The sequence below is a fragment of the Oreochromis aureus genome, linkage group 9, assembly GCF_013358895.1.
Source record: "Oreochromis aureus strain Israel breed Guangdong linkage group 9, ZZ_aureus, whole genome shotgun sequence".
Lineage (NCBI taxonomy): Eukaryota > Metazoa > Chordata > Actinopteri > Cichliformes > Cichlidae > Oreochromis > Oreochromis aureus.
This window is the reverse complement of record NC_052950.1, coordinates 20,911,608-20,935,648: the sequence shown is the minus strand read 5'-3', so window position 1 is coordinate 20,935,648 and position 24,041 is coordinate 20,911,608. Positions and strand designations below refer to the sequence as shown.

The following is a 24,041-nucleotide window of genomic DNA, read 5'->3' as shown; positions in this document are numbered from 1 at the left end:
ATGCATTTAAGTATGCAGACACGACGACATGCATAATTTCAAACCGAGTAGCAGATTGGGGAATACTTTGAACGTGGCATGGTTGTTGGTGCTAAGCATTTCAGAAACTGCTAACCTGTTGGGATTTTCCAAATTGTCTGAAAAGACAGAAAATATCCAGCGAGCAGCAGTTCTTTAGGTGAAAATGCCTTGTTTATGTCAGCGGTCAGGGGAGAATGGCCAGACTGCAGAAGAGCATCTCTAAACAAGGGCCACAGCAGAGGACCACACCAGGTGCCACTTCGGTCAGCTAAGACCAGAATATAGAGGCTACAATTTGCAAGGGCTCACCAAAAGTAGAAAAAGGTTTTCTGGTCTGGTGAGTCTCTATTTCTGCTGCAAAATTCAGACGCTACGATCAGAATTGGTGTAAACAGTATGAAAATGTGGCTCCATCCAGCCTTGTGCCAGTGTTTCAGGCTACTAGGGGTGTAATGGTGGGGGCGTATTTTCTTGGCACATTTAGGTCCCTTAATGCCAACCAGTGTAGTTTAAACACCACAGCCTACTTCAGTACTGTTGCTGCTGACCACGTCAACCACTTTATGACTGCAGTGTACCAGCAGGATAGCGTGCCATGTCACAAACCTCAAATGATCTCAAACTGGGTTTTTGAACATGACAATGAATTCGAAGTACTCAAATGGCCTCCACTGTCACCAGATCTCCATCTATCCGAGCACCTTTGGGGTGTGGTGGAATTGAAGAGTCACGTCATGAATGTACAGTCAACAAATCTGCAGCAAATTGTTGAATGTGTCCCAAGAACAATATGTAAAAGTATGAAGCCAGCATGTTACTAACTTTGCACAAACACTGGAAACAGGCAGTCTGTACAAATTATTTAAAAGCAGCTGAAAGCAGCGAAGAGAAGCAATGCCTCAAGACGTGGTATAATACTGTGATAGGCCAACAGGTTTTATGTGTGTCCTGATTGTACATATAAATAAGTCTACTGTAGATGAAGATGGAAGTGTTAAACAGTCAAAACTAGACATTTACTTTTACATACAGCCATGTCTATCTTTAAAAAAAATCTAAATCTAAATCAGAAACCCTAACATAACCCTAACACCTTAAAGCACATGCTGTACATGAAAACATCTGGTCCTCACTTGATTTTAGGACAGCCGGTCTTTCAGTTATGTGGTGCTTCACAGTAAAATCACTCAACAGGTCAGAATAAGAATTTATTCTCTTTCTTTTTGTCTCAGGTTCAAGAGATATACTGTATATAAAGTGGCCGCCTAAGGCATGTAGGCATAAAAAACTCTGCTGAGAAACAATTTTTGGGAAAAATGTCATTGAGGCCAGGGTATAAAACCTCATTTCATGTCACCATATGTCTGATACGGTGGGCGCGCTATAAAAACACATCTATCACTGTGGAAATCACAGGCAGAGCATACCATGAGGGGAATCAATCTTTCCCCAAAGATCTCCATGCTCAGAATTTCCTCCATATAAAGTGCTGTCAGCACTGAAAGCAGGAGACAAGAAATATGGATCTGACTATATTTCTTGTGTAAAGTCTTGAATGCAGAGTGAACTAAGAGTGAATAAAGCAGTCCTTTTGGCTCACTGAAGGATTGCTTATATGTGTATATATAAATTCCCCTCTCACCCCTGCGGGCGGTCTTTATCCTTCAAGCTCTACCAGAGGCCTGGGAGCTTGAGGGTCCTGCACAGTCTTTTTGCAATTCCTAGAGCTACGCTCTTCTGGACAGAGATCTTGGATGTTGTTCCTGGGATCTGCTGGAGCTGCTCGCCTAGCTGGGGAGTCACTGCAACTAGCGCTCCGATTACCACTGGGACCACTGTTACCTTCACCCTCCACATCTTCTCAAGTTCTTCTCTGAGCCCTTGGTAATTCTCCAGCTTCTCCTTCTTCCTGATGTTACTCTCATTTGGTATCGTTATCTTCCTCTGCTTGTCCAGTTGGTTAGCCATCACCAGTTTGTCTGTCTGTATCTGGAAGTCCAAAAGGATCTTAGCTTGGTCTTTCTCGACTACGCTAGGGACCATGTCCCATCTTGACCTCGGGACTTCAAGGCCACACTTGACTTACATGTTCCTGTACACTATGCCGGCCACTCGGTTATGGTGTTCAATGTTTCCCCAGCCTGCAAGCATCTTGCAACCTGCGGTTATGTGCTGGATTGCACCTTTACACAGCCTGCACCTGGGATCTTGCCTTGTGTGGTAGATCCTGGCCTCTATAGATCTTGTCCTTAGAGCTTGTTTCTGTGCTGCCATGATTAGTGCCTCTGCGCTTTCTTTCAGTCCAGTTTTCTCCAGCCACTGGTAGGATTTCTAGACAAGGTGCTTCCTTGTCTTGATGTCAGTGGCTTCTATCTCCTTCTTTGGCCAGCTTATTATCCCAGCATGGTATCTGATCACTGGCAGGGCGCAGGTGTTGATTACCCTGATCTTGGTTTTTCCATTCAGCTGACTCCTCAGGACTTGCCTTACCCTCTGCAGGTATTTGGTGGTTGCGGCTTTCCTGGTGGCCTCTTTGTGGTTCCCATTTGCCTGTGGGATTCCCAAGGTACTTGTGCCCCACTCATGTATTGAGCCTTATGCCTGTTCATCCTAGCTGCTATGATGCCTGACAGGTGGGTACTTCAGAGGGTATTTCCTTGAAGTTTGATACCAGGGACAGTTTTAAAGAAGTATTTCATTAGGATAAGAAAGGATACAAGTTGTGCTTGAGAAAAGAAGTAGTATGAAAAACAACTAGCTGAATATTTCAAGCAATTCAGGTTAATTGGTATCACGTTTGGGTACTAAAAATTGCACATGAGTCCTCTAGAAGTAGAAATGGCATGGGGTTTGTTACTGTATCACATGGTGTAGCCAAATAATCATTAGACTTAATAATTTAACTCAATAATTTGAATCTTTTAATGTAAAACTATAGAAGGGGCAAGGGCATAAGCCACATATGCAACACATGCGAGGGCACCATTATTGCTAAGGAAGTCAGACAAAGGAACAGAACAGAGAGTCTGCAAAATTTTCAAAATAAAAGTCACTGCAGATTTAATGGTCTTTTTCCAAAGCATGGAAAGTGAACAAATCTGCATTACAGAAACAAACCTGACACCCATCATTCTGCCTAAGCCAGTGCTTGTAGCTCACCTTCTGCCTCTAGGCTTCACTTTCAACCCTTAAAAAGCTAAAGAAATAAAGAAATAAAAAATACCCAACCAAACACACACTTCTCTGAAAACATAAAGCCCAGGGTTGAAATGTTTCATTTCTGGCGCTGCCTTTGCTTTCTACCACCAGCAATACATAATCCCACTTATTTGACAGGCTAAAGAAAATCAGACAGCCTCTCAATACACTAAAGTGGTGAGAGCTGCGGGGCGCCCCGCTCAATAGAGAGGCAATTCATTCATTATGGCCGTCACTTACAGCAGTAGGAGACTGGACAGAACAGGAGGCATACACGAGGGAGGAACAGAGAAACAGAGAGAAGTAATGGAAAGAGGGAGCGTTCAGAAAGGAGGAACAGCGGAAGACACTTCTTTATTTCAGGAGCTGTGTCTGTGTATGCTGCTGTCCAAAAACTCTGGACTGTATATGTCCAAGAAAAACATGAGCAGGAATTAGCAGGTCAAAGCTTCACTTTATTGGATGTTGTGTTTAGACAGTCTTTGTTCCTTTGTACTGAGCTGTCTTTAATTTACAGGATTTTTCTCTTCATCACAGCTCAGTTCTGAGCCAAGAAGAGGATTCACACAGATATTTTATGAGGTTTTTTTTTAGTGCATAGTTTTCTTATCTATGTAAATTTAATGTCTGCTCTGTGTTTTTATTTTTCTTTTGATACAAGAAGCACGTTTCAGCTGCTCCTTTATTCACAAACCTATAACTGCTCCATTATCACAGAACACGAAGCATTTTATATTTCACAAATGTGTTGCGCCAAAATAAAAGGTGATCCTTGGTGACCCTACTTCTGCTCATGGAAACATTCACAGGCAAAACTGACTAGTAATTTAGGTACGTAAGCTGCTGCATGTTATGGTATTACCCCAGAAGATAAGTATTGTAGGTACTGATACCTTCCATGTTGTGAAAAGGTTAATTTAGTGCAACCATCAAGACGAATATGTGGACGTACCACGACTACACGGGGGCTGTAAATTTGATGAGAAAAAAATGAGGGAGGGAGTGGGTGTCACAGGACAGCTGTGTGGCAGGAAGGCTATGGATCGAAGGAGACAGTGTAAACTCAAATTTATAAAATAAACAAAGCTCCAAAACACACACGCAAACAAGACCAGGAAAACTACCTACTGGTAACCACAGAGCCAGGGAACACACAGCACTGGTGAACAACACGACAGAAGGCAAGAAGCGACTCAGACAATTTCTAAACAAGGTACTAAGGCTAGAGGAAACAGGTGGGAGACACTAACACAAAGACGAGACTGAAGGAACAGTATAACATTGCTCTCATATTGTACATTTTTACATAGCGTGGCAGTCTGATGCACAGAGTGATTTTCTTAAAACAACACAAAACACAGCAGTGCTGTTAGTCCAGATCGAGGGGCGACTCTTTCTAATGAAAATCCTGCCGTTTGTTGTCTTCCTCATGTCTGCTTCTAATAACATTTCATATGAGCTTTTGTTCCCAAGAGTTTAAGTACCTCATACCTCACGAATGTTATGCATTTGGTACCTTAAACATTAACGACTGCAAAACATAAAAAAACAAGCTGATTCATGCAGTTGTCCTGTGTTTCCTGTAAGCTGATGCATGCATTCTTCCTCTAACAAGTGACAGCTCAACCACTGAAATCAGTGCACAGCTGGATAACCGTCCACACAGCTGGCAGTGGTCAGATCATATGTCATCACTTATATTCACACTCAGCCTCTCTACTCTGGCTCTCAGCTGACTGCAGTATGTTGTAAGCAGAATTATTCAAATTTGCATGCATCACTATTTTCTTTTAGTTTACTTTGAAGGAAAGTAGAAAAGTCTTTATTCTATTACTAATATTTGTATTCATTATTTTTATTCATTGTTAAAGACATTCCTTGAACCCGTTTCCAGTATAAATTGATGTCCTTGTGTATTAGTATCTACAGTAATCTGCCTTATTTCAGATTACTAAAGCTAAAACATCAATGGGAACCTACTCTGTTAATTTCTCACTCTGTACTTTAATGTTGGCTCTCTGTAGTTTAGAATAATCTTTATTCATATTATACTGGGCCTTCGTCCAGTGCCTCAGTTCACCAGAACTGTCTCTGTTGACGCCAACCTCCCTTTAAACTGCCTTTCTTTTGATTGGATGCCCCTCGCTAACAGAATGTGCATGAAGCTTCTGTGCTCACAGCCTGAGCTGTTCAACTGATGTGAACATAATAGGGATATCTGCTCTCACTGACATCATATAGAGCCAATATTACAACAAAAAAGTCTAAAACAGGGTGTTTTTACTTGAAGCCTCATGCTCCTGGCTTACTGGGATATGCTAACCTCATTACTTGAAACTTTGGCCATGTTTAACATGAGAGTCCATCAGTGTAGCAGTTTAAAGAGGAAATGCATATTAGGTCCACCTTAAGTTCTTAGAATGAGGCCTTTTTGATGTTTAAATCTACAGTCACTGTATCAAAAAAGTTGAAAAGTACACTTGGACCTTCGATGTGTATTCAGGATACATGCCAACCCAGTCTTAGTGCCTGGATCATTAATGTGTTTGAGGATTGGCTGCTTTACTGTTTGGAAAGTAATGAAATCCGAATGCAAGTCCGCTGCCGTTTTGTCACCCTCTGTTAAGAAATTATCTTTTCCAGCAGAGTTTTTCCGCGTAGGAAGCAAGAAAGAAAAATATCTGCTGAAGTAAAAAGTGTGACCTGCTGACAGAAATGAAGGCAGGCAGCAAAGATGGTACAGTGGTGAGAGGAGGGCGAGCTGACTGATAGGTCCTGAAATGGAGGGATATGAGGAGGGCGTCTCGGAGACAAAGTCCCCGAGGCCTGTGAGAGGCAGATAGCTGCCTCCTCCTCCTCTGCTTCCCCTCTTCTTCGCGGCCTTGTCCCTCCATCTCTGTCTGGAGAAATGCAAATTCCTGTTATCTCTTCCGGGCTAGTAGCGCCTCTGCCCATCCATTCCTCCTCACCATCATCCAGAACGTCTCTAAAGCCCACTGAACTTTCCCCAGCGATCGAGGATCAAGTGGGGACACGAGACAGTGATGAGAATAAAGATAAGAGACACAACAGATTATTTCTTTATTATTCCCCCGACAGTTAAACGCTGCACAACATCTCTGAAATAGCTGAGTAAGTGCAGGGCTTTAGTCTTTGATGTGATAATAGCCGGTTGGGGTGTTGCGGTTTCGCCATCAAGACTCAAGTGGAAAATTGCTTTGCACACTCTGGCGAACACGTCTGCCGCGTCATGTGTCTCGCCCCCAGATACACATCCTCTGATACCCCAACCTCTTTATCCACGTCTATCAGGGTGCGCTGGGCCACTAGGCAGAACGACTCCTGTCTCCAGTCCAAACCCACTGGTCTGGTTTCTCCTCCAGTTAAGTCTGGTGTGCAGAATCTTGGGAGTGGTTTGTTGTTTTATCCCCTGCTCTAGCAGACTATCCCACAGAGGTAAGAGCTGTAAATGTCTTGTATCAGGCTGCCTGCTTGGCTGGAAGATTGTTGGTGGTGGTTTTGTACTGTGGTTTGTGCCAGACAAGGTTTTTAAACCCTGAATCTCCCTGATTTAGTTTCCAAGAAGCATCTTTTGCAGAAATAACTCATTGTTTGGTCCTTTTTTCTGTATTTAGGGGGGAGATCTCTTTGTACAGTAGCCACACCACACCCACAGGTTCACCAAGTACTAGAAACACATTCAGACATGCACACATGTATGCACACAGACTGTGGTTTTCTTCCCCATTTCATAAATGCCTCTGTACTCCAGACTCATTTCATAAATCTCACCACATTCCCTGCTAAACCCCACAGCAAGAAAAATCTGTCTGTGTACAGTATAATATACCAAGCACATGCAGTATATCCAATAATAACACTAATAACTACGACTGAGAACAGAGGGCAAAAGCAGTGTTCACTTACCACCGGTCGCCACTGTGATTTCACGCAGGTAATGTCCGTAAAAAGGAAAATCGAAGGACAGATTAACTCTCTGTGAAAAAACAAAAACAAAAAACAGACAGATGACCTCAGTCGGGATGATAAGCTAAGACAGGATCCAAGAAAAAGCTGTTTTGATCTTAAAAAAACAAATAGAGGATTTAGATCAGAAGGAAAATGTGAAAAACAAATACCAAAGTGCCCGGTGTGTTACATCTGCTCTACTTTACAGGGTAATCTTTATGAGAAGAAAGAAGTCCTACAAACTAAAAAAGACAAACACTGAACTCACAGTTTTGCTGAAACAAAATAAAATGTTTATGTCACAGCTGAAATATACAATGTGAAGCAATGACAGTACTTTATTAAACACTCATGGAGTATTTATTTCTGCATGTAACTATTCAGTGGCAGTCGTTTTTTACCTAGGAAAACAAGAAGAAATCTTGAGCCACCCCTTAGTTCATTATATTTTGCTTTCAAAGAGCCAGATCTTCTTCTGAATTTCTAAAGTACCACGAGCAAAGGTTGTTTCACTAAAATACAAATGCTTCCCACTTCTTTAGTTGAATCTGTCAAAAAATGCCAAATATAATATACAGTTTGGCCCCTTGTGAATAAGGCAGTGGACAAAAGTAGGGTTTACTGTTCTTCCATGTATGTTTGTACATGCTTCAATAAATCAGTGCAACTATTTCCCATTTTCCTAGCAAAATATAGAGAGATGAGGATATGGCTCAGGACTTACAAGTCAGCACTGTGACACCCAAAGTCAGAAATATGAAATGTGTCTTTACATAGTTTCACCTATGACCTGGGTCCTGGAGATGAAGGCCCTAGCATGAGTAGTGGTCACAAGAAAGTATAAAAGGTATACTGGGGTCAAATCGAACCAATTCTGCTATACCAGGTGCGCAGGGAAAAATGATCAATATGCTTTTCGTGACATTTTTGTTTGGTGATGTGCCGTGTGATCTTCTAATGTGAAATATGTGCCGTGGCTCCTAAAGGTTGGGAAACACTGCTCTAGCATACTAGTAGGAATAATTGCATGACTAATGTGTGCACGTCACCTCTCAGTGAGGTGCAATTTGGAACCCTGAAAATCTGGACAACGGCACACCTATGTGCCGCTGCACAGTGGTTAGGAAAGACTGTGCTAGAGGTTTAGTAACAGTTAGCAGAAATAGTCTATCCTGTCACTTCCTAGCGGAGCAAAGTTATGCTTGAAGTTTAACAGCTAACAATAGCTTTCCTGTGTGCTTCATCCAGACTAATTAGCTATTTCTTTTCACGCTAACTCACCATACTAAGATCTTCTAAATGGCAAAATTTTACCAGCTAAACATCATCAACATCACTGTTACCAATGTATGTTTAATGCTAATGTTAGCATTTAGCTCAAAGCATTATCCAGCGTACCCTCATAGAGCTGCTAGCATGGCTGTGGATTCTTGAGGTCTACCATTTCTCACGGGAAATATTTAAACAACAATCTTTTACACAGAGATGGGCTCATATTCTATTTATAAATATTTTCAAATGAACGGACACATAATAAAATTATCTTTAAGAGACTACAGGGTAGCCAAAAATGTATCCTATAAATTATTGTTTACATTCATTGTTTTATCCCTCGGGTTCAAATTATTCCAGACACTGCCAGTAAGTGTTATGGAGATGGACAGTCCACAGTGAACATGCTGATATTATCCATGGTGCTAGAGATTGTTCCAGAGGGAGTAATCCTGTGGCAAACCACGACGAATCTTGCAGACCATAGAGACAATCCAGAGCTTAACTTTTCTGCACTCCGGTGATGAAGCTAACCTCTGTGACTGCATTTTGTTTTACAACTTTATTAGCCAATTTCTTTGAGTAAGAGCTGGCAGCCGGCATAGTTTGGAAGGAAGATCTCTGAGTATATGCAGGACTTTAACTGTCTTCATTATAAAGTCTATTTGTTTAAAACGTTAGTCTGCTGAGGTTGTGCCGCAGATCAGTTCAGCACAGATGGTTTTCACTGCTTCTTTCACTCCAATATGAAATCAAATTATTCAGCTGAGAATTCCAGCGTCTCCTTTTGACTCCAGATTCCTCAGTTGACCGCTGAATTAGGAATTCACTTAGTAAAACAAAGTCAGAGAACCTTTCCTCGATGCTGTTTACAAGAACGCCTCACTTCTTAGCCAGGACGTTCAGTGGCTAAAATGAATAGCTTGCCTCAGAGTGGATAGCTCAATCCATCACCACCCGGCTGAAGGTAAAGGAGCAGAATTCACAATGTGGGCCTCTATTTTGTATCCTTGCCAGCTATTGTTCACCCTGGGCACTTTTTCTTTCTCCCTCTCTCTCTTTTACTGCCATTCTGCTTTGTTTCTCAGTCAGTCTGCTGCTGCCTTGTGTGACTCCATCAGTATGCAGCTTGCATGCATCACCTGCTTGTGCTGAGGTGGAGGGAGGGGAGCTTTCTAATTTTTTCACTGCAGGGATACTTTTAATGGTAAAAAATGCACGAAGAATTACTTTCTGTTTTTAGCCTTAAGAACAACCGTAGTGCTTCCAGTAATGTGTGTGTAGTGATAAGAAAATAACTGTTTTCAGAGGGGTTATTGTCACTATCCTCCTCATTTACAGTGACAAATTGTACACTTTAAATCAGCTTCATATGTTATGTCTGCTTCATTGGACGTCACTGGACATGAACAGTGGCCAAATCTACAATCTGGTTCATTCTTAAAAAGGGTCAACTAAAGTGCATGGTGAATTATTTCTACTTCGTAACATCTAAGCAAGTATCCCCTTCGTGAATGGAAATACAGAGGGTTTATGACAAGGTTACAGTCAAGAACAGGAAGGACAGATTAGACTTTGGCAGAAAACATTTAAAAGAGTCTGCACTGTTTTGGAAAAACTTATTTTGACAGATGAATCCAAGATTAGCTTGAACCACAATGATAGGAAGAGAAAAGGATGAAGGAGAGAAACAGCTCAAAGGATGAATTATGGCATGGGCATGTATGGCTGCCAGTGGAACTGGGCCACTAGTGTTTATTGATGATGTGCCTGCTGATAGAAGTAGCAGGATGAATTGTGAAGTGTACAGGGCTATGCTCTCTGCTCAGACTCAGCCAAATGCTGCAAAGCTGACCAGACAGAGGTTTACAATGCAAATGGATAATGACCCAAAGCATACCGCAAACGCAACCCAAGAGTTTCCAAAGCAAAGAAATGGGGCATTTTTCAATGGCCAAGTCAGTCACCTGATCTCAATCTAATAAAACATGCTTTTCAGTCATTAAATATAAAAATATACATAAAAAGAGCCACAAACTTGTGTTGTACAGTGACAAAAATACAAAACTTGTGCCTTTGTCCAACTAAACTCCGAAAAACTGTTAGTCTTATTATGTCCTAGCGACCTTTACTGTGGACAAAGTACCAACAAAAATCAGTGCAAGGAAGTCAAATATAAAATGTCTTAAAATGGGATGATAATTGTTGTTCCACAGTAACAAAGATATTGTAGTGAGCAGCAGTTGTAGATGGAGCAACAGGTCCATTTCTGGAAAAAACACCAACATCTGTGAACCGAGCTAAAGCAGATCAAAGCACCTGTACACAGAATTCAACATGAGTAAGGTTCAGATGTAAACATATTTCTTTACAAACGCTCAGATTCATTTTCAGGATAACAAAATTATAGTTCATAATAACCATTTATCCAAGTTAAATACACAAATCTGATGGATAATTTTTGGTTTTAAATGTCTTTAAATATGCCAACATCAAGTAAATCTCCTCTCATGATGTGTGTTACTTACTGCAGCTTGTCTGTGTGTGTTGGACAGAATGCCGTGGATCTTCACTTTGTCCTTGTCCATCTGGTCGATATTTACCCACAAGTCCTTGCTCATCGGATCTGAAGGGCCGTACGTTTTTGATGTGTAGTAGTTGTGATCTGTATCCTCCTGAAGAATGAAAAAGAAAATAAGATAATACATCGGGTGAGTCTGAAAGATTGTGAAGAGGAATGTAAATAAAGCTCAAAGGAAAGAGTCGCTCTCCTTGAGACGATCTGTGAAGTTTGTGCCCTTATTATACTGTACAAAGTGTAGAGAATATAAACACATTTAAAAATAGAGATTGTGCAGCTCATTGCAGTCTAATACACAGTTACCACTAAATAAAAATAAAACACATGCATATGGAAATTCACTGACATCCAGTATTTTTAATTTTGCAGCTAACCAAATTACCCACTAAATTAGATTATAACAGTCCCCGTCCTTTCCTTCAACCTCTTTCCTTTAAAGCACTCAGCACATGTACTGCTTTTAATGTTTCCTAATAAAATTAAACAACAAAAAAATGCAATCAGCTCCTTTTTCTCTTAAAAAGCCTGCAAAGTCAGGGCTGCCTTTAATAACAGAGACATCCATGAACTTTTATAAGCCATATGAGACGGGCTTGTCTGCTTTTACTGTTTCCTGAGTAGAATTAAGAAGAATGCTTGTGTTGTCTGTTTCCCGCAGGGTCTAATGAGATACCTTGCAGCTGTGTCTTTTTATTTGAAACACTGTTAAAGTTAATGTTTTGCTGGATGTACACTACGTGTGACTGTGATCTGACTAATAGGAGCTCACAGAGCTCTGCAGATGCTTTGATATATGGGCGGTAATATTCAGAGCTACTGCTGCTTTGGTTGTCAAAGGCCATGAGACAAACATTAATTAAAGCACAATCCTTCCCTGTTCAGTTCGTTTTGCTTCAAGGATTCATATTTCCCCTCAGAGAGTTATAATCTAATACCGCTATTCAATATTCAGCCTGCTATATAAGACGAGGGGAGATAATGTTTCAGGCCTGGCAAAGCCAGGACTGATAAATATCTGAATCCCAAATGGAGTTCAGTCATGTAGGTGGTGCTACATCTGATTAATGTGTACATTTAAACAAACACTGCCACAAGCCTTTCATCACAGATTAACGTGCAGACAGACCATGTCAGGGAAAAAGGCCCCTCCAGGCAGCCTTATTCAGCACATTACTCCCAGAATAGAAAACAAGTCTGCTTGTAAAACACACAAATGCAGGGCTGTAAAGTTTCCTGCTAATCAGCACAGGATGATTTTTGGTCTCACGCAGAGAGAGCGAGGGAGATGCAGGCTCCTCAGAGGTGAGAGGGGCCAGCTGGAGAGTTCTTCAAGTAAAGGGGACGGTGGGCAGGGCGCCATCGTGCAGCTGGGTGTAGGTGGATGTGAAGCTGTGGGGGCTTCTCAAGAGAATAACAAACACAGTACAAGGAGCATTAAAAAAATACAGAGTCACACACAAATAGTTTTGGTGGGAGGTTGAAAGAGGAAGGTCCCGTTTCTTAAAAACATCCACAAAAATGTCCAGCAAGTAAAGTGCAGTACTCAAAATCAGTGTGGGAAAATACAAACATGGTGAGAAATCTGCTCCCACTCTGGTCTCGGTTTTGGATGGCTTTTATGGGAAACTCGAACAGGTAGGCGCCAAGACAAAGAACAGACAATAACTCTACTCAATTAAATTTCAGTCCAAAAGTTGGTCGAGAAACCCAGATTCAGTTAGGATTCTTTGAGTTTAGCCTTCATCTGTCTTCAAAACAGTAGACAGTGCTTATGGCTAAAGTTACACTGTGTAAAAGAATATTGCAGCTTTTCTTTTCTCCCAGTTCAAGTGTATAAACATAACTAAGGGTGGCTGCGATAGGACAAACATGTTTTAGTCAACTAAGAGAGATCAAAAACATTGAGTTTAGACTGTACCCAATAAATGCTGTGGCTGGCTAGCGTGTTTCTACTAATGTCTGAGCTAGATCCAGATCAGCCCCAGTTTTTCCCTATCTGTGGAAGGCTGTCAGCCCAGCTATCAATGCTTATTTATTCTGGAAGAAGCTGTAAAACTTTGTGAAATGAGTCTAATACAGGTCAGTGAGTCAGAGATGCTCACTTTTGACCAATACCAGCGATACTGAAGTGGATTGTTTAGGATATCCAGAACTGTTGGTACGCACTGCTGTTTTTGCTGTTGTTAGCTACTGTTAGCCTCATTTAGCTGCTGTTAGCGGGTGTTAGTGAAACAGTCTTTGAAATGAACATCTGATGGACTCTCCGTGAGTCCATCAGATGTGAAAATATGATGTGAAAATGTAATCAAACTGTTTATCAGAGGGAAAGGAAAGATTTTTAGCATACTCGAGCCTAACATTAGCTGGCATAATGTTAGCTTAAAACTAGCTAATGTTGTTGTTTAGCCGGCTCTTGTCAGCTGTTTGGAGGGTTGCAGGACAATAAGTTATTGTGACAATATTGGGAATAAATGACCCTGTGGCATTGTCTTTTTCCTTTGCGTTTTTGTTTTTTTGGTTAAGGGGACCACTTCCTGCTGCACCTTTAAAGTTTAAAGGGATCTAAAATCAGAAGTAGCTAAATCTCTTCTTACTGCCAGTGCCTTTCCCTTTAAGAAAACTTTAAGAAACTTGTGTGTGATAGTAGCTCCTTTGTTGTGGAAAGTTTGCACTGAGCGGGTGGGAGAAGTAGCTTCAGCCACAGTGAAGCACATGCCGACAGCCAGGATTAAGTGACTGTAATCAACCATATAGTGCCTGGATATGTCTCAGCATAACAGCTATCCAACCGTTCTTTATCGTCTTCCTCTTCCTGTCCTCGTCATGCAGAATTCATCTCCAGAGTAAAGGTTGTCAGTGAGCCAAGTCAGAGTAAAGATAACACCAAAAGTTAAATTCAAACTCTGAGCAAGAATTAGCATCTCATTCAACATTCTGACATGACAAGCTACTCCATTTGAAGCCTGTAAGTGATATAGAGATGAGGCTTCGTTTCATGGTCTCATTTGTGTATGCATATGCACTTACATGTTTAAAAATAGGGCTAAAATGCAGCTTTTTCTTGACTCGACTTGAACAGAAATGCGTGTGTATTGTCGAGCCATTAGATGATGAGGGCTGGCACTGAGATTGGCAGACCTGCTGGGATTGAGGCTGAGCGTGACTTCATCGCCCACCGGATCTCACGCTATGCTTGATTTCAAGGGAAAAAAGCACTTTAAATCCATCCTAAACGCTTTGCCCTTTGGTCTACCCAACTATACAAACAGCCATATTCATAGAAATGTTACACTATCATTCACATATATAACAAAATAAAAAACATCATCATGAAAGCTGCCTGTGTGGCATTAAGTCATGGGTGACATTTTGACAAGTCTAAACCTAGAGAAATCCCTTTAAGGTAAAGTAACTGCAGAGTCACCTTCATATGCACGCTTGCATTTTGAAACGCACACCAGGACATAAAGACAGCTGACGTTTTTCATAAAGCAAAACCCACAGAGGTTGTTAGACGTTCCACTCACCAGAAAGAGAAAACAGTTGAAAAATTACTGGTGACAGTATAAATCTAAAAATGTGGAGCAGAATATTTTTAATATATTATTAGAAGCTACATGGAAGAGATACCCATCTCTGTTTTCAGCTTAAACTGCGGCGTCCCTGAGCTGACCTCTGTAGTCCAGCTTATTGCACAGTTGAACTCGTGAACACCTAGTGCATCATATTTGATAGAGTTTTTTTAGTAATAGTATGAGGAATACCTCGTCTCCTTGATATCATAGAGAGACAAATACAGATAGAAACTGGGTGATAGAGCAGTCTGATCTATAAGCTTTTGGCTCTCAGGGGTGTGATTAAACTTTCCCCATGTTTAACATGATCATTCACTATAGGTACCTGGTAAACTATTCATTAATAGAACTATCCAATGAGCCAATCACATAACAGCAACTCATTGCATTTATGCATGTAGACATGGTTAAGATGACCTGCTTAAGTTCAAACCGAGCATCGGAATGGGAAAAAAGAGGATTTCAGTAACTTTGAACATGGAATGGTTGTTGGTGCCAGATGGGCTCATCTGAGTATTTTCCCACAAAACCTTGTAAGAGGAGAATTACCAGCTTGCAAAGGAAAGCAGAAGAGCATATCTGAATGTATCAAACCTTGAAGCAGATGGGCTACAGCAGCAGAAGACCACACCAGGTGCCACTCATGTTAGCTAAGAACCGGTGGCTGGTGGTATGGTAGGTGACTTCTTGGCACTCTTTCAGCCTCTTAGCACCACAGCTAGTTCCCTTAGCTGTGGAAACACCACAGCCTACCCGAGTATTGTTGCTAACCATGTTCTTTCTTTTATGACCACAGTCTACCCATCCTCTGATGACTACTTTGAAGATATCGTTCAAATGATCTTAACTGGTTTCTTGAACATGAAAATAAGTTTAGGTTACTCAAATGGCCTCCACAATCATCAGATGTCAATCCCATAGAGAACCTTTGGGATGTGGTGGAATAGGAGGTTCAGTAGTCATCTGTGTACTATTAGTGTAAAGTCAAATGTCAGTTGCATGTTCATGCACATGCAAACAGATCTCAATAGGGACAAGTTCAAACTGACCCTTACAGAGTTACAGATGTGGATAAGCTGCCGTGAAAAGCTCAAGCAGGAGGAGGTGAACGTGAAAGCTGAAAACATATCTCTTAGATCCAGTATTTTATCTCTTCTTCATAAAGTGAAAAACTACAAATAGATGGAGATGGAGGAATACTGTAACTGCTGTTGATAATGGACCACTTTGTGGCTCTCGTGTACAAAAACACTGCTGTAAAGATTCATTCAGAATACAAAACCCATCCCTGATTCACTCCCATCTCTGTCTGAGGCATTTACTCAGGCTGCCCATTGCATCAATATTGCATTATACCGAGACCTGAATATCTGGGCCAACATAGTTTCAATGCTGAATGACTCTATAATATAAAGTAGAACCAAATAAAGTAATTTAGCACGTTGAGATTATTCTGGGTCCATTACTGAAATAAAATAAGTTTTTTAAATTGTTATTCAAAACTCTCTCTAAGTAGATAGCTGCTGCTGTGATTCGATGGGGTTTTTCAGAGGATAAGAGGAGAGTACACTAAAAACTGTAATCCCCTCAACTGTGATCATGTCTCTGCTGTAGCAGGACTCGAGCTTTGAATAAATGATTCAATATGTTGGGATTAAGATGCACATCTGCCAGCTTTCTTTTTCCCCAAGACAACACTATCGTGCACAGTTACACTGAAGCGTGTTTGAAAAAGCATTTAAAGGACGCCATCGCTCATGTGTGCGGCTCTTCTTCAGCAGATAATAGTTGCCATCCATTATTTTTTGCCACACTTCTTCTAGTTTCAGCAGCTTGCTGGTGTTGGTCGGGAAACATCAACATGGCTGTGCCAGAGTATTTCAGACCTGCTGTAACAGCAGAATGGAAACTGAACTAAAGGTTTATGATGAATGCAAAATGTTGGACCGGGCCTTTTCCCAGAATGCTCAGGCATGACCCAAAATAAACCAAAGGATAACAAAACTGGATCCAATGATAATCAAGAGAATAGCATCGTCATTATCATTAATCTCTATAATTTTGTATTAATATTTTTTTATTTTCTATTTCTATTCCATTTTGAAAACAGATATCTACACAGTCACATGCAGAATTTATAATCTTATCCAAATAATATTCCTTAATCATGACACACCTGAGTAGGATTTATCTGCATGCACACAAACAGCTCATTTGGAAAAGGAAAGAGGAACACACTGGCTGATATCAGATTTTGTCTGAGGATGATTCACCTTCAGTTTATCTGAATCTATGGTCAGAATGTAAAGAATTACCAGTGTAAGAAGCAGGAAGTTGTTAACCATCATCCCTACAGACAGGTCACAGCCAACGGGTTCGCAGACTGATCTACAACTAATGATCAAATAATCGATCAATTACACATTTGATAGGCTGGAAAGAACAAATGTGCATTATAATTACTAAGCATAACGTTAGTTCAGATCAAGCTCATCCAGAATACAGATCAGCAGATGGGTCAGTTGACAATCCTCTACTCATCCTACTGGCAGATCTCACATACTTGCACTAGTAGTTTGACCACAGCTCTTTCATATGTGGAAATCTGAAGGTAGGAAAAGCAGCAGCAAGACGTCCTCGTGTGTCGTTCTAGTGGACAATCAAAGTCATCCCTTTAAATTCACGTGGTTACCTGATATCTCAGAGCACAGTGGCAGTATTTAATCCAATCACTATCATTTGGACTGGGCCCAAACTATAGCCTTAACTCAGGCTGCACAGAACCACATTGACTGATAAAGACTAAATACAACTCAGGACAAGTGATCATGTGTTTCAAAGAGCAGTGAAACAAATGGAGAATACATTCAGCGAGCAGACTGAAGTGAATCCAGGCATCTAATGTATAATTCAATGTTTACTCTCATCTGTGGTTTTACAGTAGAATTTAATTTGCAAACTGTCTGATGGGGCTGCTCTTTAAAGCGATTTCCATGGACTCAGAAATACACAGAGTGGACTACACACACTACCGGCTCTCTTTGTTCATCTGAAGAAGTGACTACAAACCAACGAGCTGCCTGACCCACTGAGAAAAGTCTACACCCGTATTGCTGCAAGGTAGAAACTCAAAACTGAATTTAAACAAGCGCGGGTTCATCGGAAGCGCATCCGTGAGCTGCAGCAGCTGCCTGAGATGGTATGGCATTACACAGTCTAAACGGTGAGCAGCGTAAAGGCGGTAAACATCTCTTTCCAAACACGTTATCCCCTGGGAATCTTTTAACCGACTCGACAAACCGAAGCACAAAAGAAACAAATTAGGGCAGGTTCTGAAACTGCAGCGCAGGCGAGGGCACTGAGAATCAAGTGAAGTAATGAAAATTAGCAAACCGAATGGCTTGCTGGCTCGCCGTGTGAATTCACTCCCTTAAGAAACACAAATAAATAGTGAATGTAGTGAAGCATGTAACCCCCCAAGTGCGTCCTGAGCAGTAAAGTCTCAGGCATCCAATAACATGTCTCCACCATAAACCACACCTCTATTACTACACATCAAAGGAAGCTACACAAACACACAAATATAAGTGGGATGGATAAACCCCCGAAAAACTGATATATTTTTGCTGGCAATCTGACACGCCTGACTCTGGTTAAATATCAGCTCAGTGTAGATCTGAACATCCAGATGTGAACATAAGTGTATATTTTCATCTCAGAGAGACCACAAGCAGTTTTATGTCTCTCTTGGCTTCTGTCTGTGTTGTTGCAACATGATAAGGGATTTGAAAAAGGAGCAGTCTGCACAATTTATCATCCGAGCGGCTGCTGCATGCCCTCCGCCGCTGACGGTTTTATTCCTCATAAAGATAAGATTTGAAATGTTGCCTCTGACAGCAGGAAACCCGAGTAAAATAAAGCAAAGTAGAGCTTTTTAAAATGTAAGTCGTCTTATGTTTACTTGTTGTAATTTTGTCTCCTTGATTGTCTATTCTGTGAATCTGTTCCTTTTCAGTAAACACGCCATCCATCCACGGCGTTTCTGTCTAATCCTCAGCTGTGCTCCCTGAGGAGGTTTCTTCCATTTCTCTCACTGAAGGGTGTTTCCAATCTCACTTCAAACTCTAATGCTGTGCAGAGTGTAAAGCCCCATTGACGCAGATTTGTAATATTAAGTTGTATAAATAAAAATGGCTTCACTTGAGGTCAGGGCTACAAATTCCTTGTGCTTGATATGCGAACGGGACCTCGAGGTGATTTCTCGGACTGAGTGGTTGTTGTAGTGGAGTGGAAGTAGAGGTGGTGAAAAGGTGCAATGCTTTTTATCTCCTGTCTCGGTGAACAATGACTGCAAACGCTGTGTGTTGCAGGGTAATGAAGCAGGAATGCGGTGTTATGTATTTAAAAAAGGAAATGGGCTGCGCTCTTCTTCTGCATGTTTCTGTCACAAATCAATGTCTGCCCTTTCTCAATGTTAACAGAGTGCTAGCATCTCATTTAAAGGAAGTTTGCACTTGAAGAACAGTGTTTACCAAACTTCTTTTTTTAAAGATGTGCTCTTGCTGACAAAGTGTGACCAGCTTCATGCTGCTGTGGAAGTGTTTCTAAAGTTAATGTGTTAATATTATTCACGGGCTTGTGCATATTTCACTGGATTCTTCTCTCAACTTTGACTCGCTGTACGTCGCTGTAAGTGTTGAGCATCACGCACCTACCAAAATCTTTTTGTGTTTACACGGGGTGGGTGGGGGTGTTTATCAGATCGCTGATGTGTGAAGTTATTTTGAAGACACTGTATAACAATCATTTTTCCCTAATCACTGTTCATAATTGGGAGAAATCAGAATGCCCACCTGCCACCGAGCATAAATGGAGAGGAGGTGGAGAGAGTCTGTAGTTTCAGAAGACACACATTGTCTCAACAAAAAAAAAAGAAAAAACCCCACAAAGATTGTATTTCCCGAGATCCCTGAGGAAAATGAATCTGTCTCCAAAACCTTCTGTTGTCTTTCTACCACTACACCGTTGAAAGTGTCCTCACCCAGGGCGCTCTGACACATACGGTAACAGCTCTGCAGAGACTCATAAAAGCTGCACCAAAGATCGCCACACACAGCTGCCTGCTCTTAGAAACATATGCACGTCATGCAGCTTTCAGAAAGTATTATAAAGAACCTATCTCACATCTGCTGTTTGAATGTCTGCTCTCAGGTAAATGTCATAAGTCCAGCAAAGCACGCACCACAGGACTAAGAAACTTTTTATCCCAGATTCATCATCACACTGAACTCTGCTTTCAAATCAAACATTCTATAAATCAATTAGACATCAAATCTATTAACACCAGTGACAATATCATTTACTTTTTATACACACTTTTCTTATAGAAACACAATATTTTTATAGAACTGCTGCGGCCACCTTTACTCTCTTAAGCATCCATACACATCTGGAACTAAGCTAAAATAGCTAATGACAGCTAAGAAGCCAGCTAAATCATTCTTTGAATCTGGTTGTGCGTTATGTACATGGATTTTTTTGATAGGCGATCTGGCAACTTGGGTAACATAAGATGACACACAATCCATGCATTATGATTAGTGATTAGTGCTGTCAGCGTTAATCTCGTTAAAATGACGTCAACGGCATAACCGCATTAACGCGGCAAATCTCCTTTAGCGAACTCGCTAACGGAACCCCGTGCACAGGGCTGCACAGCGCTAACGCGTTGATGCCGTGCAGCCCCGTGCACAACACTAAATATGATTGATCAAAAGAAAATCTGAGGGTCACACAAATTTTGTGAATTTCCCAGGAGAAGCAGCAAAATGCAGGTGTTTTTTGGCTTTATATGAGTTTCCATTGAAGATTAACTGTAACCTCTTTAATGGCAGCACGAACATCCCATTAGCCTCTGTGGTTAATTGGGGTTCTTATGTAGCCAGTGGAAATCCAGGGAACAGATTGAAAATCTTTGAATGTAGATAAACTTTAGAAAAAGAAAAGCAAATTAATAAAAAGCTTAATGCTGATGGTTTTGAGATTGAATTTCAGCCAGCATGTTAGGCTTTTGCTATCCAAAAAGACTAAAAATCCCCCAAAAACATGTTAATACTAGTCAGACTACAAACAGAAAGCTTCCAGCACTGACATGGTTGTTTCTTCCTTCCAGATGTATGTAGATATCAGTGATAGATTGCTGCACCCACATGCTTAGGTCTGTCGTCTGCTCGCTGATTTTGTTTTCATGGGCTCCAGGGATAAGAGCGTCAGATCAGACACAAGCGTAGATTTTTGTAGAGATGGTAGAGAGGCTTCCCTCTCAATATTTAGAACAAGTGCATCATCACTCGAAGGTAAAAGCACAAAAGCATAAACTTTTTAATTATGTTACTCAGAGAAGAAATAAAGCCTCACACTTGGACAGGTCATCTTCCCTTCTCAGTTTATCTTTTTCACTTTGAAAATATTAACTTTAATTATGAGCAGGAATTAAACACTGAGCCTTTGTAGCAAGTGAGAGCCTGACCGCCTTATATTTCATAAGTGCATTTTTCCTGTGCGACTGTTACTGTAATTATATACCGGTTCTCAGATTGAGTCAAAGAATACTCAGCATTGTCCATGCTTTTTATGGACACCATGGAAAATGGTGGATATTCACTAAAGGGTCTATAATTTTAACACTTTAACACGTTCTTTAAACCTTCTTGGTGCTTTTTCTCAAGATGTGAACCTTGGTTTTTGTCGCCTCCTTCTTAAAAAAAAGCTGTTTGTCGTATATCTCATTTAGTTGTATTTCCATTCTTTGCTCTGTTTCTCACCTATTTTGTGCCACACGTGTCCCCTTGAGTATAAATGCCTCCAGCCTTGCTATCCTCACTGCCACCTTGTCTTTGTTCAACTCTGATATAAAGTTTTCACAGCATAGAATTGTCTTTTCCTCCTGTTTCCTGTTTTATTCTGTTGTATTAATGTTGGATTTTCTTGTGTATTGACTTGTTTTACCTTTTACCTGCCCTTGCCTAGGCTGTTTACCTTTGCTACATAGATTAAAGGTAGAGCTCTTTCCTTCGTCTTGCGCCGCTGAAAATGTGTTTTTTTACCTGGTTAAATAACGGTCACATGAACTCTGTGTATGACCTTGTGGTAGAAAGCAGTATTACATGAAAACACAGTCACTGCCTTAATTCAATTTTATTTGATATCTCTTCAGCACAGTACAAAGATGTATATACATAGCAGCTGTTCCCTCACGATCTATTGATACTGTGCTATCACTAGTACTGTGCATTAAAAAATAATGGCATTAGTTACCATTAGGTTGTGATTTATGGGATAAAAATTCAGAGATATTTTTATAGTTTCCTTCATGTTCTTCAAAACAGAAAAAAATAAAACTATGTTGTACATGAAGTGCCTGCAGCCACAATTGCATAACATGTTGAAAGGTAGCCATTAGATAACAAACATCAAAAATACAACAGTGAACCACCACAAGCTGCGAGCATGTCGGGGTGTGCAGAGACCTCAGTGCGCTCAGCTGCTGGTGAGACTTGGCTTATATTCAGACACCCTGACTCGTTCCTACAGTTTGATCCTGCCTTTCTTATTCCATCGTACAGTGACCTGAGGACACCTTCAGCAGAGAAGCTGTTTAATCTGGGTTAATGATCCGGAGAGCTGGTGCAGTGAGTAACAGTCGTTCAGGCGTCAGACAGTCTGCTGTCTAAGCCGCTGTGGTTAAAACCTTCATGTAGAGGTGAGAGGGAAGCTGCTATTGGCTATTGTTGGAGACTTGTGTGTTAACCAAAGCACAGAATGACCTCAAAGGAAGGAGAAAGAAAAAGATCAGATTTTTTCACCTGCACTGATACGGATGAGTTCAACTGGGAAGCATTCAGTCCATCCTCGGATAACACACGCACAGAAACGTAACATTTTCATGTGTGAGTCTCTGTGCGGTTGTATAGTTGTGTTTTTCTTATTCAAACAAACAAACTGACTTTAAATGGTTACACAAAAATGACTTATTTTTAGCACAAAATCTACATTTTTATTATTTGCATTGTACAATAAGCAAAAAAGTGGAAGTGGACACCAAGTAGTATTTATTGTTTTGGGTTTTCTCTGTACTCTGTCCTCGGATTCATAAATTCAGAGCTGGTTAAGCATTTAATTTTTTTCTGTTTTAGCATATTTACTAAACACAACACAATGTAATATATCCACATGAATATAAGTAATAAAAATAATTGTGCTCAAAAGTATTTTAAGCATAATTTCAGCAGAGAAAATAACAAAAGCCTCCTTTTTGCACCCCAAACTGTAAATACTATAAACATAAGGTCCAGTGGCCACAATCAGCCCAGCAAAACTCCAAACTGGCCCACTGGACAGCTTTGGAAAATGTGAAGGTGGGTATAGAGTTTATATTAACAAGAAATAAAAAAATAACTAAAATTAAACAAAAACTTTCTGCCTTATAATTACAAGACAGTGTGGGCAATAAGCTACCAGAACCTTTTCTGTAATATTCACATTTATTTATTACAATTTAAGCCCAAAGAGTTGCAGCAGCAGCATTTCATTATCATGTAGAAAAACCGAGACATATGGTTGAAATTGCACTTCTTCTTATATTGAGATATTTCAGGGATAAAATATGTATTTAATGCTCTTTACACTGACAGAAAGAGGAGTTTCACTGGTCCACTGAAGACCAAAGTGGGCTCCATGTGGCCCACGGTGTAAAATGAGCTCGACTACCCTGCCTTAGAACGACTGCTGCTTGCTCCACCTCTAACTTTAACCTTAAAACCAAACAGGACCTGATAGGGTGTGAAATTCTTTTACATTTCATTGCTCATATGGTCTGAAACCCCAACAGGTTTTCACACAGATAGCTGGGGATTTTTTTTACATTTAATTTCTTTTTTTTTTTGTCTTTTAGTTTGGAAGAGCATCAAACTTGCTGTCATTAAACAAAATGATGCAAAGCGTCAGTAAGTCTTTGTTACTCACTTTTACAAAATCATTATATAACTGCATCTCTTAAGACCCACTATTGCACATCAACAAACAACAATAACACAGCGAGAAATTGATGGGATGACAGGCAGTAATTTCAACAGACTGGAGTGTAATGCAGCTATACGACCTTTTTCAGCGCAGGCTTAGATTCACATTTGTGTTGACAGGTAATTTTGGTTGTAAATCACTATTTGAAGAGACGAAAGCAGCTTGATGGCAAGGACTTGCGCAACAAAATAAATTAGGGTACAAAATAACTCCTGGGATGTGTTTACCATCACTGAGTGGTGATATATACCTTTGCTAAAGTGTCAAAGAGTAGAATTCGCCACCCAAAGGACGCAGCTAAAGCTGTTTGAGCGTGGAGGGGACGGTCTTTAAACCCATTCAGC

At 40.6% G+C, this 24,041-nt stretch overlaps 1 protein-coding gene across 1 annotated transcript in view; it reads right to left on the bottom strand.

Moving 5' to 3' along the window:
- plxdc2 (plexin domain containing 2) overlaps nt 1-24,041 on the bottom strand; it is a 103,136-nt gene that overhangs the window by 34,502 nt on the left and 44,593 nt on the right. Inside the window, exons 3-4 of the mRNA XM_039617464.1 lie at nt 10,989-11,135; nt 7,147-7,216 (exon numbers count right to left, since the gene is read on the bottom strand). Coding sequence (XP_039473398.1) covers nt 7,147-7,216; nt 10,989-11,135 — 217 coding nt within the window. The remainder of the gene's footprint in view (nt 1-7,146; nt 7,217-10,988; nt 11,136-24,041) is intronic.